A 21420-nucleotide genomic window follows, 5' to 3' on the forward strand; every position below is an offset into this window, starting at 1 on the left:
TCTGCTCTTGCAAAGCGCAATATTAACATAAAGGGATTTCGGAATTGGGTTCATCTCCTGACATGGATTGAAAGAAGTCGAGACTGTAAACTATGCTGGGAGCGAGCTCTGCTACGATGGGTAAAGCGTGTAGCTGTGTGTAGCACAGGCTTCCACTGCGTTCACATCCAGAAAATCTAGCATCTGGGAAAATAAAAACTGGATCCATATTTATGAGCCCTTTTTCTTACTTTCATTCAGATATTTGATGTTTTATGAATACCTTCACCACTGGGGCCTTAAATGTAGCAGTTAGGAGGCCACTGGGCACGAAAACTGGCCTAAAACATCTTCTACCAAACTTACGAAAAACTACTAAAGAGACACAACTGCTTACTTTAGTTAATACACTATGCATTACCGAGGCTGGGGAGTAGGGAAATACAAGGAACAACTTTATGGATTTAACATTGGCGTTGACTCAAGTCACATGATTTGGACTCGTCAGACTTGAAACACAAATGTAATGACTTTAGACTTGATAAAATCATAAAAGACCTGCAATTTGACTTTACCACCAATGACCCGTGGACACTCGGATCTGAGCCTTTTTGACCTGAAAATACTTGATACCTTCCTCCAAATACTGAATAGTGATATTTAAAAACTGTGCCTCAAATCAATTTATTTCACTCAATTTCCTGGACAAACTAATGTTAATGTTATTGTTTTTATTTAAATAAAAGATGCAAAAACATAAAAAATCACTACAAAAGAAAAACGGTTAGAGAAAGACGAGAAAGTAATTGACATTTTTTCCAATATGAGATGAGATAAATAAGACAACACAGAAACATAAAACAAACAAACAAAAAAGACGTGGTTAATAGTGCTATATTCTATAAAGGTATAACATCAGCACTGCAATATTTATTTAATATTCAAGTTCATTCACACTTTATAAATGTAGTTGTTATATGTAAGAAATGGCATCACGTTTGGTGAAGAGATCATTCTGAAGTGGTGAGGATGCAAAACTTAAAGTTTAGTACTTGGGACTTGACATTGGACATGTCAGTCTTGACTTGGGACTTAATTTGTGACATACCTGTTTTTGAAACTTGTAACTTGCATTTCAGTGATTTGGCCCCACCTCTGGTTTATGGAGCATGCTCAAAGCAACAATGTGCATGCACAAATTCGGGAGATGATGTCATTGCTTCCCAAATGCTCCGTTTTATTCATCCACACAGGTGAAAAGTGTCGGAAAATGTGGCTTTTTTGTGGCGTTTAAAGAAATCTCAGTTTTAGTGACCCTGGACAAGAGCCCAAAATGTAAAGGAAAATATCAGTTTTAAAAAATATTGGAGACATGTAGACAAGGTTGTAGTCTATATAATATTGTACTGCAGAAAATACTAATACCAGGTCAGGAGGTCAGCTGACCTACATACATGCCAGGTCAGAGGTCAGTCCAGGGGTCAGGGGTCATGTCTTTCTCAGCCCTTGAACTCAGCTCCACATTTATCCTCTTTACCCAGCATGCCAGGAAGCTTTCTCCAGAGACCCTCTTAATTTTGCCCTCAGAGCGAGCGAGCTTTAGTTTGAGAACAGAGACGGAGCGAGGAGGAGAGAATGAAGGAGGGTGGTGTTGATACAACCCATGACGCTGGTTAATGTGCAGCGTGGAATGCAGACAGAAAGCCTGCGTTGCCTCCTCCATGGGAATCCATTTCTTTATAAAAAGAACAGAGTCGAATTTAAGAGCAGATTTCTGGGGAAGTGTGCGAAACGAAGAGGTCGGGATTTCTTCATCCATGGTGTCCATTTGCTCAAACACCGTCTGCCTCTGAACTCCCACATCTGGCGCCGAGGAAGGCGAACGCAGGCAGATTTACACCCATAATGCCCAGTAGGTTTTAGGTGTACAAAGCTGATCTCCAGCTCCTCCCTTTACCCGCGCCTTCTACGTGAACTGACTTCCTCACCATGTGTGGGTGTTCAAACATGCGTGTGTGTAACGTAACCAGGGAGAGAGAGAGGGAGAGAGAGATTCTCACATCTGTTCCCAACTTTTATTCTTAAATTTGCTGCTAATAAATCCAGAGTTTTAACATCTCCTCCTCTCTTTTTGTCTGTCTGCCTTTGCAGAGGACGAGAGTTCAGGCACGCCCTACCACCGCGAAAGGCGCAATGCCATCAGCTCCCAGGCCCCGACGCCCGGCGGCCCCGACAGGAGCGTGAGCGAGGAGCCCTCCACCTCCACAGAAGAACGCCCCTCCCTGCTCAAGAAGGAGCTGCACGGATCCCTCCCCCACCTGGCTGAGCATGCCCTGCCGTACCGAGGCACTCTGTTCGCCATGGACCCCCGCAACGGCTACCTAGACCCACACTATCGTAAGTCCACAAAAGTTATTTGCATTATTCAGTTTTTAAAGTGGTAAACCTTACTTCACTCCCCAAATGACCATTTGTTTATCAATGACTCGCCCCATGTTAGGCTGAACATGTGAAGAAAACAGTTTCCTCTGGTGAACAAAGAACCCAAAAGTGAGTTATAAGTTATAGGGCTCCACATTTAACAACAGCAAAAGTGTCTCATTTATCCAGTCATGCTTAGTATTTTCCAAAGACAGCAAGAACTGAACGTAAAGTGAAATTTATACACGCTCTCCTCAAAGCCAGACTCCATTGACGAAAACAGTAATTTTACCTCAGTGAACTGCTGGTCTACCACTGCCTTGATCTATTAGTTAGTCTGTGTTATTGTGTGACTTTGGTGAATCTGAATGAACATTTTAAAACACCAAAAATACACAATAACACAAACAAACAAAGTGGTCGATGCAGCAGTAGACTGGCAGCTCCCGTGTTCAGTGCGGTAAAATTACAGTTTTTGTCATTGGAGTTTGTCTTTGAGGAGAGCACAGATAGGTTTCATCAGAAAGGGCTGTCTGTTTGGGAAGCATTCAGCATAAATCTGAATTAATAAGACTTGGATTATACTGCATGAGGTTCTTCAGAGTTTGTAAACAGATGTTTTGATAAATTTTGCTCTTGTTAAACGTGGACCCTTGTGACTTGAAATTCTCAAGAATTTTTTGGGAATTCTTCATTCACCATGGAGGCATGCGAGAAAAACAAAGTTTTCTCCACAAATATAACACAAAGCAAGTGACTGATAAATAAATGGTCATATGAGGGGGGTGAAATATTCCTTTAAGTAAAGGAACTACGCAGCTCAAGGACATGTTTGCAGCCCCCTGAGTGCTGAGGCCAAGTTTGTCTCTTTACTGTAGGTGAGAGGCAGGACTGCCAGATGCTTGATTAAGTCTGACAGATTAGCCTAGCCTCTCTCTTGTGCTCTCTCTCTCTCTCACACACACACACACACACACACACACCTTTGTGAACACATGCACGCACACTTGTCTTGTTTTGCGCCTGGGAAGTTAGTATGGGGAACGGCCAGCGTAGCTTCTTAATTCCCTCATTAGGGGCCTGTCTGAACACAGTACTCTGCTTTCCCTCATCAACACACACTTCAAAGCCCCAAAGCAGCGCCGCGTCAAACCTCACCACCCCCTACTCTGCCTCGCTCTCTCTCTCTCTCTCTCTCTCTCTCTGGGACTCAGAGACTGTGTGAGAGAAACGCAGAGAGAGAGAGAGACTAATGGAGATGAAGCCTGAGAGATTGAGGCGAGGGGAGAGCTGTGGCTTGAGCGAGATACTGAAGATAATTTGAAAAAAAAAAGGTGAGATAGACAGTAGGAGTTAGATGAAAGCGAGTGTGTACGTGGAAAGGCAGAACAGGAGATAGATGATTGGGGAGTAAGAGGCTGATTAGGAGGTTAATTCAGCGGCCACTGTAGCCAGGACTTAGACCGCAGACAAGGATTTGATGTGATAGCTTGTTTAGTTTGGTTAAATTGGCTCCGAATTGGGGCAGACAGAGTGGGACAGCGCGATTTTAATCCAGTGGCAGTAATGAAAAGTCCAGTGGACCCCAACCGTGTACTGTAACTCTATTTATTCAGCCACTTCATTAGCTGCTGCTCCCTTGTGCTTGGGTGCCCAAGAGTCACCAAGGTGCCTCTTTAAGTGAAAGGTTACTCAAAACCAGGCAGTGGTGCCGCGGACAGGGCCCTCGAGGGCAGAACATTACTGCCCATTACATCCTGACCTAACTCAGCAACACTGCCACTTCTCATTTGATGTGTGTGTGTGGGTACGTGTGAAGGAGCTCTGGAGGTTCCAGACCACTGAAGCCTTCGGGGTAGGAGTAAGGAGAGAGGGAGGAGTGAGGAGGAGGAGGGGGGTCACTGCGAGGCTTGGGGTCATGTGGAAAAGTCACAGTCTGAAATGGAGAGTTCAAAAGCAGCAGGAAAAGTCAAAAGGGCCGTAGAGCTTCAAGAGGCTTTCTTTGTGCATCGGGGCTCAAGAGGCTGGAAGGCTGCAATCATACGAGGCGGAGAGCAGCGCAGCACAGTGAGGCTTGCTGGGAAGCTGTAGGCATGATGAACAGAGATTTGATCCTCCTTCTGCACCGCTTCTTATACATCTCAATATAGAAGTCTTTACTGTTAGTGCCAAACAAAAAAAGTCGAGCTTATCTGCAGTAATTTGGTACATTTTATCTGCCAATTTCAGCTTCTTACATTTTTTTCTTTTTTCTTTTTTTCTTTTCTTCTTTCTTTTTTCTACTATTGGCAATTAGAAGACCTGGGAAATTGTGATTGGCATTTTTTTTTTTTGAGAAAAAATGTGGGAAAAATAAAGAGAATTAGTTGCAGCTCTAGTGTCAGTAGATATGCAATAACTACACAAATAAAGTTAAGATCCGATTAAGAAGAAAATATACCACATATAAATCAATTAATCATATTGTTTTTTTTCTTGAATTTGTAAAGAAATCTTTAAATTTATTTCTTCATTGACTCAAGTAAAAGATCCAAATGCCTCTTCTTGCTGTAACGAGAAACGACACCAACAAAGACTGGAAATAAGACTCATTTTGACTTTAAAAAACACAAAGTCTGAAAGGCTTGTAGTGTTTCTCATTGATGTCGACTCTCTGATCCGGACTCCGCTCAGGAAGACTTATGATCTGAGACGAGAGCATTGCTGTGTAAAACGCCTCCTCCTGGCCCCAGGTGTTGAGGACATGGGGTGTCCCTAAAGGCGGCGGTCCCATTCTGTCTGATTGAACCCAGTACCACAGCTCAATCCCCATGAGCTCCAGCGGTCTGAGGGGTCAGCAGAACCAAAGGGTTCCCCTAAAAACCTCTGCCCCCTCCCCCCCTCAGCTGCTTTGAACCAGCAGCCTGTAGCGTCTGTCGCCACTCCTGCGCCACAAGGTGTAAAAAGCCACCGGCTCCTGTTCTGGTTTCTGGTTCCATACACACATGAGCACACATACACACGGGTCTTACTCCACCAGCGGTAGTCCCTCTCTATGAGGGCTTTGTCACCTCCTAAATTCATCCCAGGTGTGTGCATGTGTGTGTTGTGATGGAGAGGGGGCCCTAAGCCTTTGTGCTGTGCTTGCAGAGTGTGCCACGCCACGCAGCAGACAGCCAGGTAAATCCGATTACTCTTAGCGCCGCTGTGTGTCAGTGCTTAATGTGCCTAAATGCGACGGCACCTGCAGCCTCCCCACACCTGGCCGCTGGGTCGTTAACGTGGCGGAGAAGCTCTGGGAGGCGTGGGAGGCGAACAACAAGAAGAGAGCAAAAGGGGGGTTTATCTTCGGGGGCCTGTGCTCCGGGTAAATCTCCGCTATTCACCCAGACTTGTGATCTCCCACTCCTCTTCTGTCCGTGGCCTAAGACTGTGTTTACTCTGGTTTTTACACCCACTTCAGCGCAGAAGGCAAAAGGCACTAAGGAAACATTGCCCCTATTGTTAGCATTAGCTAATGTGCTGGTGAGTCTTAGCCGCTTTTCTTGGGCAAACACCGGATAAGAGTCCACATCCTTCTTACCACAACACTAATACAAGGGGCTTTGCTGCGGGATAAGAAGAAAGGATTGAGATGAGGATTAATGACGGAAAAGTCTTTTTTTAAGATCTTAATTGTGTGGAAGTGTGAATGGGATGCGCGGCGCCGACATCTGTTTACATTGTGCGCTGATTAGCCGGTCAGTGGTCCTGCAGCAACAGTGAGCCCACTTGCTGGCGAAGCATCTCTTCTTCCTCCAAAGGGGATCTTCTTCTTTAAAGTGTCTCTTTCTTAAACACTTGCCCTTCTTTGCCAGACTAAACACATCCATGGAGGGACTTAAAGCACATCCTTTTTCACTGGCTTTCTTGCAAATGTTAAAAATGAAGTGAAACGCCCAGAAATGTTTAGTGAAGGCAACTGGAGGACAGTAAATTTGCCAAGCTGAAGAGACAATGCTTAAGTATGTTGGCGCTGAAGTGCCATAAGTTTTGTATCGTATTTGTAATACAGAAGGTCACTGATTAGAGTAGACATGACACATTGAGGCCAAATACACTCTTTGCCCCCTTACACTGCCATTTGCATGATCAGGTCTGGGGATAGGGTGTCCCGATGCCCAGCGCCTCAGCATATAGAACTATTAACCAGTCCCAAAATGGGACATTTTTTATGTTTCTGTCCTCTCTTGTGTTTAACTCATCTCATGAAGAAAAATGCCCGTGACTTTCTCTTTCTCTTTTGACTTTTGGGAACTTATTAAGTATTTTCAAGTCTAACACTACAATATTAAAATCCAAGTTGAACTGAAAGTCTTTTTTGATTTCTTCAAGTCAAGTCCAGAGTTATGAAATTTGTGACTCGAATATACCTCGAGCCCAAGTCATGTGACACAAGTTCACACCTCTGAGCAAAACAAAAACAAAAAAATCACTAGTATGCGCCTCTCTTGGTATCTAACAAGCTAGCCAGCTAAAGTTACATTGTTATTGCTGATTTGTGCATGAGAGTTAAGCATTTTTACAACTTTCCATATCACATTCCCTCTTTGATGGCACAGGATGCCTGGAATTTAATTACAGTCAAGCAGTGAAGTTGCTGCACTTGTTGCTGCTTCTGTGTTTTCAGTGCAGACTGACAGCGTAGGAGCACGGCCTGCTAACGTGCTGCTAGTGGCCTGGTAATGAAGCAGTTTTTATTTGATGACTTGTTTGATCGATTGATAGCCCGAAAGTTAAGTGTGATTAAATGACAAACATCCTGACAATCGCGAAAGGATGCCTGTATCCCAGAGAAGAAATCACCACGGCAGCAGACAACATATTCACAACATGTCCGGCAACACTCGTCTCATCTGTTTAGGTAAAACGCCAGCACCGACAACTCCAATGACGTATCAGAGTCATTGATTTCATGAGTCATGAGTCAAGATTTCAACCACTAACCTGTAACTCTGCAACTTTGTTCTGAGGCAATATAAAAACAAGAGCTAGGAGTGAAAACAAGAACTGGGATTGTGTGTTTTCAGGCTACCTAACAGTCCAGTAGACTTTTGGTTCTCTCCTTTAAAAAAATCTAGCCCAGATCTGGCTGCCAGGGCCTAATCCCCACACCAAAGCCTTGCTGTCCTCGACTGATCTCAGAAACCATGCCTGCTAAGCTGGAGGCAGTGGAGGTATGGATCTCTTGGCTGAAGGATTCCTCACATGTATCACAGTAACGCTGCTCTCTGAGCCTGGCCAAAAGGTGACCTCTACCTGGATCACACCGGCCGTGTGTTCTGGGAAAACTGAGCTGTGGCGTAAAACTCGTCCCGGGGTTTTATGGTGGTGGGGGTGGCGGGGATCCAGTCACAGGGGTTAAACTCTAAACTGCTGCGCCGGGCTGATCTCAGGTCTACTGGGCCGTAGCACGCCGGCCGCTGCCCCGGCGTCAGTCTGTCTGCCTCAATATCAAAATGCAGCTGACCACTGAACTGAATGAGCTAGCTGTCACCAAACTGAACGTGATCCGCACAACAATGGCCTCTCTGCTCTCCACAGTTAATTACAGTGCTTTCGGTTCATAAGGATTTCACAGGACCTCCATATGTCTTGAAGGAGTGAGAGTGACAAAGGGAGTAAAAAAAGAGCTGGTGTGGGTGATTATAGGTGTGAAAAAGTTACAAACGTAACACTGAAACAATGAACCAGGGTTCCTGCAGATCCTTAAAAATAATCGAAAAATAAGGCTGTAATTGGTATTAAAATTGCTTAAATCAATCTTTCAAAAGTCTTAAAAATGCAAAGACTTTGATTTGGATTTTATGGATTTTTATGGATTGTTTTTCTTCTACTGTTGCAATGTCAAAGCTCAAAATAACTGGTAAAAACCCGACATGATTTCGACCGATTTCACAAACCAATATATATTTTTCATCCCTAAGTTTAAGTTTTTAAAAAGAAAAATTGCACAATGAATGAATTGGAAAAAAACAAAATAATATCCAACCCTACCCACAAAACCAAAAAAGTCATGTTTAATGTCTTAAGAAACATTTGAACAGCTGCCCCAAATCCTAGTAATCTGAGTAATTGCTGTCAGTTGATGTTTTTTTGGGGTCTTAAATTTAATCCTGTGGTATTTAAAAAAAAGTCCTAAAAAGTCTTAAATCCAGCTTGCCTTTAGCTGTAGGAGCCCTGACAAACTTTCTGGCCTCTTGTCGGTATAAACATGACAAGTACTGGCTGCGTTCAAACACCCCCCCTCCCCAAAAGAAGCGTGGCGTACAGAGGAGAGCCTGGGGTGAGAAGACACGTGCCTGTTTCAAGGGTAAGTGTTTGTCTTTGTGATTGTTTCAATATTGGCTTTTTGAGCGTGGTGGCACGATGTAGTCCCCCAGCGGCGTGCCGGCACAGAGAAGCCTGGGGCACACTGCAGGCAATGGAGAGGGATCCCTTCCACCCACCTCCTTTCATCAAGAAAGAACAACATGGGCCTGCGCTCTGCTGTGGCCCCTTGGTCCAGCGCACCAGGGATAATCAGATGATCCCCTTTTATACAGCTTATTAGAGGCATCTCATGCTGTAAGATCGGCCATATTCTCACATGCATGTGCCCCTTTGTAGCGCATGATGATTTAAGGGGGTTAAGCAGAGTTTGAAGTGCTGCGAGAATGCACTTTCATACCATCTTAAGGTCATGTGGTGCTCTCCGCACAAAGCTGAACGGAATATCTCAGAATAATGGCACTTCTTATTAACAATGACGAGATTAAATGTGAAGGGGCTAAGAAGAATTAAGAAGAATTTCCGCAGAACTTAAGATGTTCAAAGAAGAATACTCAGCATTTCTCGGTATCACCCTTGCAACATCTGTCAGCGTGTTTTTACGTCCTTTCAAACGAGATTGGTTAATCAGTCGAGTCACAGAGGCGAGTCGGGAACAATAGCACTTTGCTGATGTTGTGGAGGCTTAAAATGAAGATTTGCTGCATCTTGTCCATCCAAAAGGAGAATCAACTGCAGCACAGCAACAATAACATTAAGCGCTATACTATAAAAACAACAAGACTAAAAGCTCATGGGGGCTTCTCTTCATCTTGAGCTTTTTTCTCTCCTCCTTAAGTTACCCTGTAGTCTCCAGTTGGATAATCACCTCTGTGTGCTACGGGAGAATCAGTTATTTCATGCCTTTCTTCATGTTTGCTTCCCGTGTATCCAAATCTCATCGCTCCCTCTTTTTGTATTTGCATTCCTCTCACATCGTGGCAAAGATAAGCACCCTTATCCCTTCAGCCAACAACCCGTATCTCGCTCTCGTCTCTGGAGGGTCGCGAGTATATATTGTTCTACATGAAGAGGAGGCTGATGAACACAGTGTAATTAAAATGTTTCTACACTGTAAAATCTGACAAGTTGTTTTTACTTAAAATGTAAGAAAATATAAGCATTAATCTTAATTTAAGTGTCCTTTAGTTCTAATTGTGAAGCTGACTTAAAATTGAGTTATATTTACTTGATTCTGTGAGTTGCTGCAACTTAAAAATGACAAGTTCAATTAAATCAATCTTTCCAAGTTTTAGCACAACTATATCTGTATTCTGCTGGCTGCAAACTAGACAATCATATTTGTATATTCTTCAACATGTTGATAATGAGATTTTATAACTTGGTTTCCTGAAGTTGCTAACACTAAGAAAGAACAAGGTAATTCCACGTGTCATTTTTAAGTTGCAAAAACTTCACCTAAGTATGTAAATACAGCTAAATTTCTTTCTTTTTTAATTGATTTTGTTTATTGAATTTTTACACACATATTGACAGCGTTAAAGCACTTGAATGAATTACAGTGCAATGTAATAATTTAAAAGAAACAAAACAAATAGAAAAACAAAACAACAACAAAAAAACCTACACATAAATCACAAAAATGGTCAGCTTGGTCACATTTTTACTTATTACAACGATTGCGTGCTCATACTACGTCAAATGGCCAAAAGTGACATTTTCAAATGGTGCAACGTTAAAAATACTTTAACTTTTATGTGTGCCCAAAAACCGCCAGAAAAACGTGTTGCACAGCAGCAAACGAGGAGCGACTGAGGCGCGCTGTACCACAGGGAAATAATGGTTTTGCTGGCAATGCTTTTCTGGCAACCTGTCTCAGTGTGATCGGCCGTTAAGATGCCTACCTAGTAATGTTACAAAAGCTACCAGAGGGATACCGAACAGGTCTGTAATGGCATAAAACTCAATAAATGTCCCAGTTACCTCCGACAAAGTACTGAAAAATCACAGTCCAGTAGTTACGCAGCAATATACACAACCAAAACATATACACGTGCGCTCCAGGTGTTTGATAATGTTTTTCACAATCAGTAATACAACTCAATTTCAGTAAATGCTTTTGTAACACTTTGTGCGCCTGAGCTTCAAATCCGCAGACTCTGTTCATGCTTTTAAATCACGTTTGAAAACTTATTTTTATAGTAAGACTTTTCCTAATAATTTGATGGACTTACATTATTTTATTCCATTTCATTTATTTATTATTATTTTTCCTTCTAATTGAGTTATTTTGTGGGTGTGTAGGCATTGGCAGATATGTGTATATGTAAGTATGCATGCATATGTGTTTATTTGTATATGCAGGTGCACGAATTTGCATATGTTTCATTATTATTGCTTTTGGTTTTCAGTAAGCTTTTTGCGCGTTTGCTTGACAAGTTCTCTACAAATAAAGTGTATTATTATTAGTATTATTATTAAAATCAACACTTAGATATAAATTAAGATTTGTTCACTCTCCTTTTTTATTATAAGTAAATTCAACTTGTCAGATTTTACAGTGTAGCAGCCCGGTGAAATGTAAGATATCATTTGAGAAAAGAGGAAGGGAGTCTGAGGGTAAGTGAGACAGAAGGGGAAGAAGAAGAGAGAGTGGAGAGGAGGGAGGAGGAGGAGGAGGAGGGGGGGGTGTAACAAAGCAGAAAATGAAGAGAGACATAAAAGAATGGGAGCTCAAGGAGGTCAGGCCCATCACAGGCTTTAGTGTTGCCTTTAAAGATGCCTGGGACAGGTGGCAGCTCCAGACAATCTCGCACCACAGAGCAGCATCCTCTCAGGAGGAGATAAGGGATTCCTCCATCCAGGCACCCTCATCTCCCTCCTCCTCCTTAACTCCCTCATGCCCGCCCGCCTCCTCCTCTCCTCCCGTCTCGGGGTTCTCCCCGACAGGCTGCTTTGATGTGGCTCAGTGTGAGCGGGCAGCTGTAGGCCACGGGGCTGCGGCGGCGCTGCTGGGCCGGCGGACCGTTGGGAGCCGAGTCGAGCGCGGCTCAATCAGTGGGGCTCTCCGGTGCCCGGCACTTTCAGGTCTCATTAAAGCGCTCCGGCAGGGTTAATCCTCTTTAAGGTTTACATGGGCCCCAGTTTGTCTCTCTGCCCAGGCTGAGGGAACCCCTGGGCGCCACCTGCGTGACAAAGACTCAAATCACTGTGACACAAGTTCCCTCCGTCTGTTGCCTCACTCTCCTCGCTCCCTTCTCACTTGCTTTCCCATGTGCATTCTGCCTCTTTCTTCACTCCCCTTCCCTTGATAGTACCTAGGCCTGGTTGTAAGTCTTTCAGGATTATTTGGGTGGAATCTGTTGACAGGGGTGCAGTAAATGGATTACAACTTTGTCCTTGTTTTTGGGATGCTGTGAGGAGGGAAAGGGGAGAGATCAGGAGGATGCGCTTTGAATAATGAGAGAGGCAAAGAAAAAGAGATAGACGGAGAGAGAGCGGGATTAACTCAAAGAATTAGGAAGACGATGCAAGAGCGAGAGAGAGGGTGAAAGAGAGGCTAAGGTGACAGAAACGCAAAGAGCAACCAGAGTGGAAAAGGGAAAGAGTTCCAGCTGTTGTTGCACTCATAAGACCTAATTGGTCCAGAAGCGTCGACCCCTGTCTGGCCCTGCGGAGCCCAACAGCCATTTGTCTGATTGCTGTGACACTGGGCTTTGTCTTTGCTCTGCGACACACAGTTTCCTCCATTAGCCCAAATAATGGCCACGTACCTCCAGAGGCCTGCACAGACTTTGTCCAATGTCTGTTGGTGGAAAATAGACTTACAGTGCAGGGGGAAATACCATTTGAATGTAAAACATATTAAAAGACTGCACTGATGGTTTTGAATGTTAAGCTTGTAAACTCAAAATCACCTATGCATGATTTTCCAAACGAGGTCCTCAGATTGATTTCCCACCTTCCAGGCGGCTACTGGTTTCCACTAATTTTTGCACATATGAAAATGAGCTCGCAACCTGCTCGAGACACATCATCCAGGACATTTTGTTGCCAATTATGAACTCAACCCGTTTCATGAACTCAAAAGCGTTCCCAAAATTTAGATACTGGAGATGGTTCTCAAACCGCAGCTGTCGTTGCCTGGGTCCAGACCTTAAAATCCACCCACTCCACGGAGTTGACTGATTCATCTGGCAGCGTGAAAATAAAAGAAATGCTATGATTGTTTGACTCTGATGAAGAGTAACATAAGACGTTTGCACCTTATTAAATATTTAAGTGAATTGTGTGCACAGGTTTTGTCTTTGGGTGCAGTTCTTGTTAAGTCGCCCATTGAAATGTTTGCTACAACTAACATTGCTGTCAAGCTGTTGTCAAACGTGAAGCAGTTTGGTGGAAACCCTGTGGCCGAGACACGGGTGCCTGGGCATTGGCAGGGTTCCCAAGGATCTTTTAAAAGTCATAAAAGGCATTGAATTCATTAATTTAAAAAATAAGACCTTTTTTTAACGTTGCATTTAGGGCTGAAACTGAAAATCATTGATGCAAATTAACTACATCAAATATTCTTTACTCTTTGTTTCATACGGATGACTATTACTGTGACACAAAACACATTATTGAAAAACTGGTCTTAAATTTTATTTTGTGTGGCATTAAAAATGTCTTAAAAAGTCTTAAATTGAACTTGTTTTAAGCTGTAGGAACCCTGCATTAGCCGCCATATTACAGAGACAGTAAAAGATTGTTATAGCGAGTTTATGCTGTTGTTATTGTTTGCCAACGTTGATGTTATATGTCACACTAGAGGCCAACACTGTTGTGTTATACCTCATGCCAGTCAATCCTGTTTTGTTTCCATGATGCCAGCATGCTATTTAAAATCACATTCTGGAAAGGCATGATGCCAAGGTTGTTTGTTTTGGTGGTTAAAAGAAAAGGCGGCATAATCCCTGAACTTTGCAAAAAGTGATTCAGACTGAAGATGGGAAGAGAGTGTGACAACAACTGCTGTAAAGCATGAGATGACATGCAACATCTGTGTCTCTTCACTCATTGTGTTGTGGTTTTACCGCATGAACGCTTCACTTTTTGGCAGTTCAACCTGAAATCTTGGATATCAGAGTGCCCTTGAATGCACCGCTAAGGAGATTTTTAAACTAGCCCCTTTCCTGTTACCACATTAGCATGTGATAATACACAATTTTGACATAAAAATAAAGGTGACAGAACGCTTAGTGTGATGGATCACCACTCTGAACCGAGATTAAAGTCTCTGCAAGTTCATGGCGAATTCAGATACACTTCATGATCTCAGAACAATGGCGACATGGAAATGTAATTTTGTGAACAAAATTACATTAAAAATGACCGGCTTTGGTCAGTGGCCTCTCAGCGTGATTCAGAATTGAGCAGCAGTGTCCAGCTCAGTGTGTTATTATAATGCAGGTGTATCAGCCTCACAGTCACTATCACACAGCCACATGCAGTTTGAGTATCACCTGCGCAGGGGCTCAGGGAGGAGCTGTGACACTGGGGTCAGTCTGTCACAGGGTAGCCTGATAGCGCCGTGGCAATCATAAACACTGTCACTGATACGACCTTGGCTCGTATATAGATGTCGCGGTAAATCCGAATAATTTATCATACATTTATGATACATTTAAAGAGTCTTGAAAAAAACAGATTGTGTACAAAATATTTCTCCTGTGCCCCTGAGTCCTAAATAAAGATCTCAAAAAAAGATCAAACCCTAAAGGGGCCTTGTATTTGAGTAGAATAAATCACACAGGGGGGAGTTGAAGCAAAATAAATGTAGCAAAGTCCTGGTGAGTTAACCTGAGGTTTAAATCAACTCCCTTCTCTCGGAGAGGTATCGTTGTTTGGAGAGGAGGAGATAGACAGATGTGAGAGATAAGGAGAGAGAAGGGGGAAAGAGGTGCAGCGCAGTGTTTCAGCTCCTAAACTGCTGTGTAAATCTCTCCCCAGCTGGGTGGGGGAGAGGAGGCTGGAGGGTGGGGTAGGGTACAGGGGGTGCTGGAGCGAGAGGGTGGGGGGGGGCAACGCTTTGTTCTGCTCCCCAGCTTATCCCAATCTGGAGAAATTCACCAAATGTAGGAGATAGATTGGCGCTCCACAGAGGCCTCGTGAAATAACCTTCACTCCCTGATCCACAGTGGGATACAGGGAGGCGGGGAAGGGGAGGAAAAAAACGGGGCATAGCTGGGGTTGGATGGTGCTGGGGGCCCCCTGGAAGAGCGGTGTGCGTGCTTAGCTCCACTCTGAAGCAAGGCAAGGGTCCTCGCGCTGGCGTGCAATTTGTTAAGATTGACTCGGCTCGGTAAATGTCTTGCAGATGCTGGAGTTCCATTAAGATATTTGTGTGGCTTACGGAGAAGGAAGGGGTTAGAAGAGCGAGCTGGTTGCTGAAACCAGGGTTTCTTACTCTGTACTGTTTCTGATAAATGTCCTGAAAATGTAGTGTGTGAATGTAACAAAAGTAATAATACTTTATGACAGAACTTAGGTATTTTTGGGAGTATCTGTGCTTAAGCTATATTTCTGTCAACTTTCTTTTTTACTTGATTACATCTCCCCTAACCATTTCAGTTACTTACTACGAAATAAGGTTGGATGAATTAAGGAATGGAGGGAAGGAAAAACTGAATTTTGTTCGTTTAATCCTTTGACCCTTTGAAACCTGGATCAAAATCACTGTTCTTCTGGTGCATCAGATGCTTTTTACAAGTATTTACACAAAAACAAGGCAACTCAGTTGCAAAAGGCAAAGAGCAACTGTGTGGGAAATATTCCACGAAGTGCAATAAAGTAGCAGATTTTTTTTTTAAAGCTAGGGAAAATGTCCATATATATATATATTTATAATTATATATTTTAATTATTTTATAGACTTATTTTAATTTAAGCAGTTTTTAGATCTTTTTTTTTAAATAAAAAAAATCAAAAATATACTTTTCCTTTTTTTTTGTAATTTTTAGGTAATTTTCTTGTACTTTTTACTAATTTCTTGCTAATTTCTGTGTCATTTCTTCTAAAGTTGCTCAATGACTTCTTATATTTTTGAAAGAAGTAAAGCCAATTTGCCCAAATCTCAATGGGTTAAGTTGTAAAGAAGAATTTACATACCATTTTTACCATGCGTTTACCAGCATTTACTTGTACTTTTACTTTTAAAACTTAAGTACATTTAATATCATAAATCACTTCTGATATTCAATTACAGTAAATATCAGATACTTTAAGTCTTTAATTCAATCGACAGTCTAATAGGTGACTTAAACTTCTACTAACGTCATTTTCTGGTAAGATATCCGTACTTTTACTCAAGTATGGCTTTCAGGTACTTCATCCATCACTGTGCAAATGGATGCATACTTTACAGCGGAAACTTATCTGTAAAATGTGAACTTTTAGATAAAGTTTGGCTGGGAATTGTTGCATGTCGAACAGACGGTGCCCTGTAACAGCACAGTGGTTGAATGAAAAATGATCCTTAACTTTGTAAATATTGGCACAAAGCGATAACCTGCTTGAAGATTAAGCCCCAGTGCAAATATGCACAGACTTGTAGAACCACGAAGAGAACGGATTGGCATTGACCGACTTGTTCAGTCTAGACAAACAAATTACTCCTGACAGCGAGTAGCGTTGGAATGTATACTCAAACAGAGAGCCTGTTTATCACACGATTCTTTACTTTTTTTCACGCTCTTCTGTTTTCCACCATGTTAATTTACCCGCAGAAAGACTGTTTGTGTTTAAGGGTGTGAGAGCAATTGAGTGAGAGAGAAAGTGAGGAGAACACAGCAGAGAGAGGGAAAAAAATCTATTGATTTACAGAGGAAGGGCAGAGTGTGATCTGCCAGCCGCGCGTATATGATGAATGGCAGAGAGATTGGCAAGGCAACACTTAACATTCTTCTGTTATTTAACCTGCTTTCTTCACCCTCCTTCTAACTATTACTCTTTGCTGAATAAAAGCGTCCTCTGTTCTGGCGCCCGAGCATCGCGTACAGTAGAGAGAGCTCTGCACAGCGAGAACATTAGGCTAATTTATACAGCGGTAATTAGGCCATTAGACCTGAAACAATCTGGGACCCGTAATTAAAGCAAAGCGCTCCAAAAGTCAACAGCAACTCCCATTGAGCTTAGCTAAACAGTCTCCCAAAGTGTTATTTACATGTCCAAACAGCTTGAGGTCTCAGTGTAAGCAAACATGATGAGAGACGGGGTGCGAAGGGACTGATCAGAGCGAGAAGTCGGCTTCGCAAGAGAGCAGATTCCAAACTACTTGCATCTACGACTACTTCATCACTTCTTCTGCCAGCCAAATAATTTTAAGGAGCTCAGTATCATGTTTTTCACAGGAAAGCTCTTTTAGATGTCAAGAGGCACATTTTAAACACTCATATGTCTCATCTGTGTTTACTGAAAGAAACAAACCTAAGATACCTTCAGGCAGGAATTTTGAACATTACAAGAGTTTTTTTGATTAATCCTTTGAAACCTGAGTGAATTGGCTTGATTTCTTTAAAAGGGCAATGTGCAACGAAAGAAGAAATGATCCAAAAATAGGTGAGAAAATTATCAGAAAATTTGTAAAAACAAAATAATAAAAGAAAAAGAAACAAAAGAAAACTAAGCTATTTGATCGGTAAGATCTGCCAGAAGTTACACACGGTAAACACAGTTCAGCACGCACAATCTGTGCACGTTCATGTGGGCAGCAACTGCTTCATACCCCTACTGCTGTGCTTAAAACTGCCGTGCTGCTGCCTTCCACCAGTTGAAATGACTGTAGTCGGCCAGTTATTGCGCTGCGGTCTGAAAGCCCCGTTAGCTCTATAAAAAATATATGTATGAAGAAACAAGAGGGAAAAATTGCTCTTTGCTACAACGGCTTTCATCTCTTGGACATATGCAAAGAGCGGTGGTTTTAGTTTTAAGAAGTTATTCGTTAAAATAGTTGGAGACCACTACTGCAAGTATCTCAAGGTGACGTCTCCAGAATATAAACAGCAGTAAAATAATTCACCCCGAGCTGCATTGTCCTGTTTTTCTGCACAGTAAAGTCATGTACATGTTCTTGTATTCACTCCAAAAAAGGAGCGACACAAGTTGCACACACATGCGCTCGCAAACACGCAAACAGACAAAGTCTGGAGCATCTTTCGCACGCTCTGCAAAGTGTTGCCGAGTTGTGGTGCAACTGCGGGCCCTCGCTGCAGACGAGCGTGCCTGAGTGCTGAGATCATGAGCGGGGTAGAGAGGTGGCATAATGAAATCTGGCAGTCACAGCCCCGGCACAGGCTTCATATGTTCCACATTAGCAATTCACAAACCTCTGGAGCAGGCCCCAGCAGCCCTTTTCTCACTCCGCCTTAGTCGCTTATGACAATCTGTCACTGGCTCTTTGTGCTCTCGCGGCGGAGCGTCGATGAGAAGTTCAGTGTTTATGGAAGAGCGTTTCGTCCTCGGCTGCGGGTGACACTCAGTTAGAGCGGAGTCGCTGAACCCTCACCAGAGGAGAGGAGGAGCCCAGGTTTTAGCAGTCAAGACAATAAACTTGCGGCGCTGACTTGACAACAAAAGAGAAAAGATGAGAAATTGTTTGAGTGTTATCAAAACTTGAATCGGAATCGTGAGTGACAGCTCAAATTCTCCGAAAGTATCACATCACAAGCGCTCCAAAGCGCAGCGAAGTTCCTTTGTGGCAAAACTGCCATTTATGAAAGGAGATTAACCAATAAGGATATTGCAAATGATGTGCTTTAGGCTTTATCCTCCCCTTGTCCTCCCCCTTCTTTTGAAATTATTCAAGTGTCCAATAAAGGACAAGGCAATTACCATCCTCTCTTTAATGAAGGGAAAGCTGGCTTTTGGTCCTGAGCACGGTGTGTTTGTGTTAAATTAGAATTAATGAGCCTGGTCAAAGTTTGCCCGTAATTGCCCTTTCATTAAGACCCATTTGTAATCATGTCTTAATGACTTCCATCCCATCTTTTAAAAGAATAAAAAAGGGGAAATTTGAAGCAGAAAAATGAATTCTGCTGCTCAGGAGTCATTAAAATGTTTGTGAAGAGTTCTGATGAATCGGTTCAAAAGACGCGTCTCAAAAAAGTTGGCAAACTGTGATACGCAGTGTTTCCGACTCTCACTTTGCCAGCTGTGGTTTACCAAATGCAACCGGGACAAAACCGTCTTGATTACACTCTCCTTAGGAATGCCCGGAGCTGCTGTGGTGTGTGGCTGCAGTGGGAAGGTAAAAATTGTGACGCGTGCGCCGGCTTCCTATGTGCCTTCCAGCTGTATTAGAGAGACGAGAACGCTGCTGAATATCCAGAAGAGCAGGGGCAATTGAGTCCCGGAGTAAACAGTAAAGAGTCCCTACAGGAAACACTGGAGATGGATTGCAGGATGGAGTCTCTCCCCCTTCTTCTCTCCTTCACCCTCTGTTCTTTGCGACTGTATACATTCCCTCCAGTGACACGGGGGCTGTTTGCCTCGCTAATGGAGAGCTGCGCTGGCGTAAAAGAGGTGGCAGGCTCTATTTAGATAGGGCCGTGGTAAAGTAAACTTCAGAGTTGGATTTAAATAAACCTCGGCGGAACGGTTTGCCATGCGGCCACAGCCAGAGGAGGGAGGGAGTGATGAAGGAGAGAGAAGAAAAAAAAGAGGGTCGAGTCTCGGCGCAGTGCTGAGTGAGGAGCTCCAGAGACATAAACATAGCGGGGATCTGGGTAATTCAATGAGGAGTGGCGGATGTGGGAACATAGGTGTGTGTTGCGGGCGTGGGGCCTTTAAAATGATTTCACAGTTTGTAATCTCTACAGTCATCCCTGATTACCCAACAGGACCGAGGTTAAAGTTCCCGCAATGTGTGCAGGGATCACTTAGATCAGAGAACACAAAGCTTTTCACTCCTCTCGAACTACAGCGCAGCGCAGCAGAAACCTGAATGTTCATTTCCGACTCTGACAGCCAAGGGCCGGCAGCCTCTGCGCGGAGCTGTGGAGAGTAAACAAAGCAGATTCTTGCCCTTGTCTACCAGCAGCTCTATCCCAGAAACCCCTCATCCCTCCCTCGCTCAGCAGCTCTGGAATCAGCCGAGGTGAGCCAAGCCAAAACTGAGTCATCAGGAGGAAACTATCAAACAGAGAGCGAGCAGTCAGATACTCGCCAGAGCTGCACGGAGGAGGCTTTTACCACTTATCTCTGCTATTGTGAAAACAGGATGAAAACACCCGAATGGTTTCGAGAAGTTTGCCTAAGTTTACTTTTCACTAGTTGAGCACATTAAGCAATCCCTAATGTGCTCTAATGCTGCTCTGAATGATATTTCAAGGTGCATTTGGGAATATTATTGAGTTTTTACAAATTAGAGACACACCACAATTAACTTGGACTAATGACCTGGACTAATAGTTTGACTGTGCATGATTTCACCTGAAGAGCCATTCAATCCCCTCTAGATATTTTTACCTCAACAATAAGCTTTTCCTTATTCACTGTTACTGCTACAAGACTTCAAGAGATGTGCTATCACCTGACAAGAGAGAAGTCCATATACACTCTACTGTGCCAAGTTAAGGAAAGGAAACTGAAAAATAATGCTGCTTTTCTGGGGCATGAACACAGGAAAATAAGGCAGTGAAATCTGCCACTTTGCTACAGGTGTGTGGGTCTCCTCAGAAAATAATAGGTGTTGCCATCATTACAGAAATGTTTTAAAGGGGCGCTTCGCCAATTTAACATGTCAAAGTCAATTTCCTTATCACTGTACAGCCCTTTTGCGCAGAGAGAGATCTCCAGAGTCTTAGAATATTACTCAAGTTGCATCACTCAGGTATCTTTGTCTTACTTTGAGACCCACATTAGAGATATTTTTGCCTCTGCTGCTCAATTTTTACCGCTGTCTGCCTCAAGGTCGATTCAAAAAAGATGTTGCGTTAATTATATTACAGTGAAAACACACCAAAATGTTTTGAAGCTGAGTGCAATTTGCCTCCTTTTTTTCATGTGATGCCAGTATCTATGTGGTAAAGTGTAAAGTGTAAACTCATGTATAGTTGACTGAACTGGCCCGTAGAGTCAGGAAAGCCTCCTGACCTTCACTTGCAAAATGTCACTCAAATTAACATGCACAGACCAGATAAAGACTCAAAATAGCCAGGAAAAGGTGCAAAGGGACTGCAAAGAGACACAAAACAACCGCAAACAGACAAAAAACACTATAAAGAAACTCAAAACAACCACAAAGAGAGAAAATATTACTACAAAGCGACTCAAAAGTAACAAATTGATTCATAATGAGTGCAAAGAAACGAGGATGTGGAACCCCAATTAAGTTTGTCTTGCTTCTATGTAAGAGAGGTGGTGGGGCCCTTTGCATATCAGTGCCCAGGGGCCCATTGTCTCATAATACGCCTGTGCACAAACTACAGATCGTGACTGACATGTGCAGAAGCATTCCTCAAAACTTCAGGCAAAGACATTTAAAAGTGACAGAGTGAAACTTGTTAGCGTAGTTAGGGGGCGCAGTCCAGTGTTGGCGGGTGCTTTGAGAATTGAGTTTCTTTTGTCTTATTTGTGCAGGTGAGACATCTGCAAGAATTGCACAATCATCTTGCTAGTCCCTCAACTTTATGGAAGAGCAATACTAACTACATCTTTACGATTTGTATTCTAATACAGCAGGATTACAAACAC

The 21420-nt window shown here is 43.0% G+C and overlaps 1 protein-coding gene and 1 long non-coding RNA gene across 2 annotated transcripts in view; one reads left to right on the forward strand and one right to left on the reverse strand.

Moving 5' to 3' along the window:
• Positions 1–21420, forward strand: part of gli3 (GLI family zinc finger 3) — a 130887-nt gene that overhangs the window by 44181 nt on the left and 65286 nt on the right. The window contains exon 3 of the mRNA XM_042510212.2: positions 2131–2376. Within this exon, the coding sequence (XP_042366146.2) occupies positions 2131–2376 (246 nt within the window). The remainder of the gene's footprint in view (positions 1–2130; positions 2377–21420) is intronic.
• The window catches only part of LOC121960494 (uncharacterized), a 93620-nt gene that overhangs the window by 11945 nt on the left and 60255 nt on the right, over positions 1–21420 (reverse strand). The window lies entirely within an intron of this gene.

Source organism: Plectropomus leopardus, chromosome 21, assembly GCF_026936395.1.
Source record: "Plectropomus leopardus strain MGB_pleo_1.0 chromosome 21, ASM2693639v1, whole genome shotgun sequence".
NCBI classification, from domain to species: Eukaryota; Metazoa; Chordata; class Actinopteri; order Perciformes; family Serranidae; genus Plectropomus; species Plectropomus leopardus.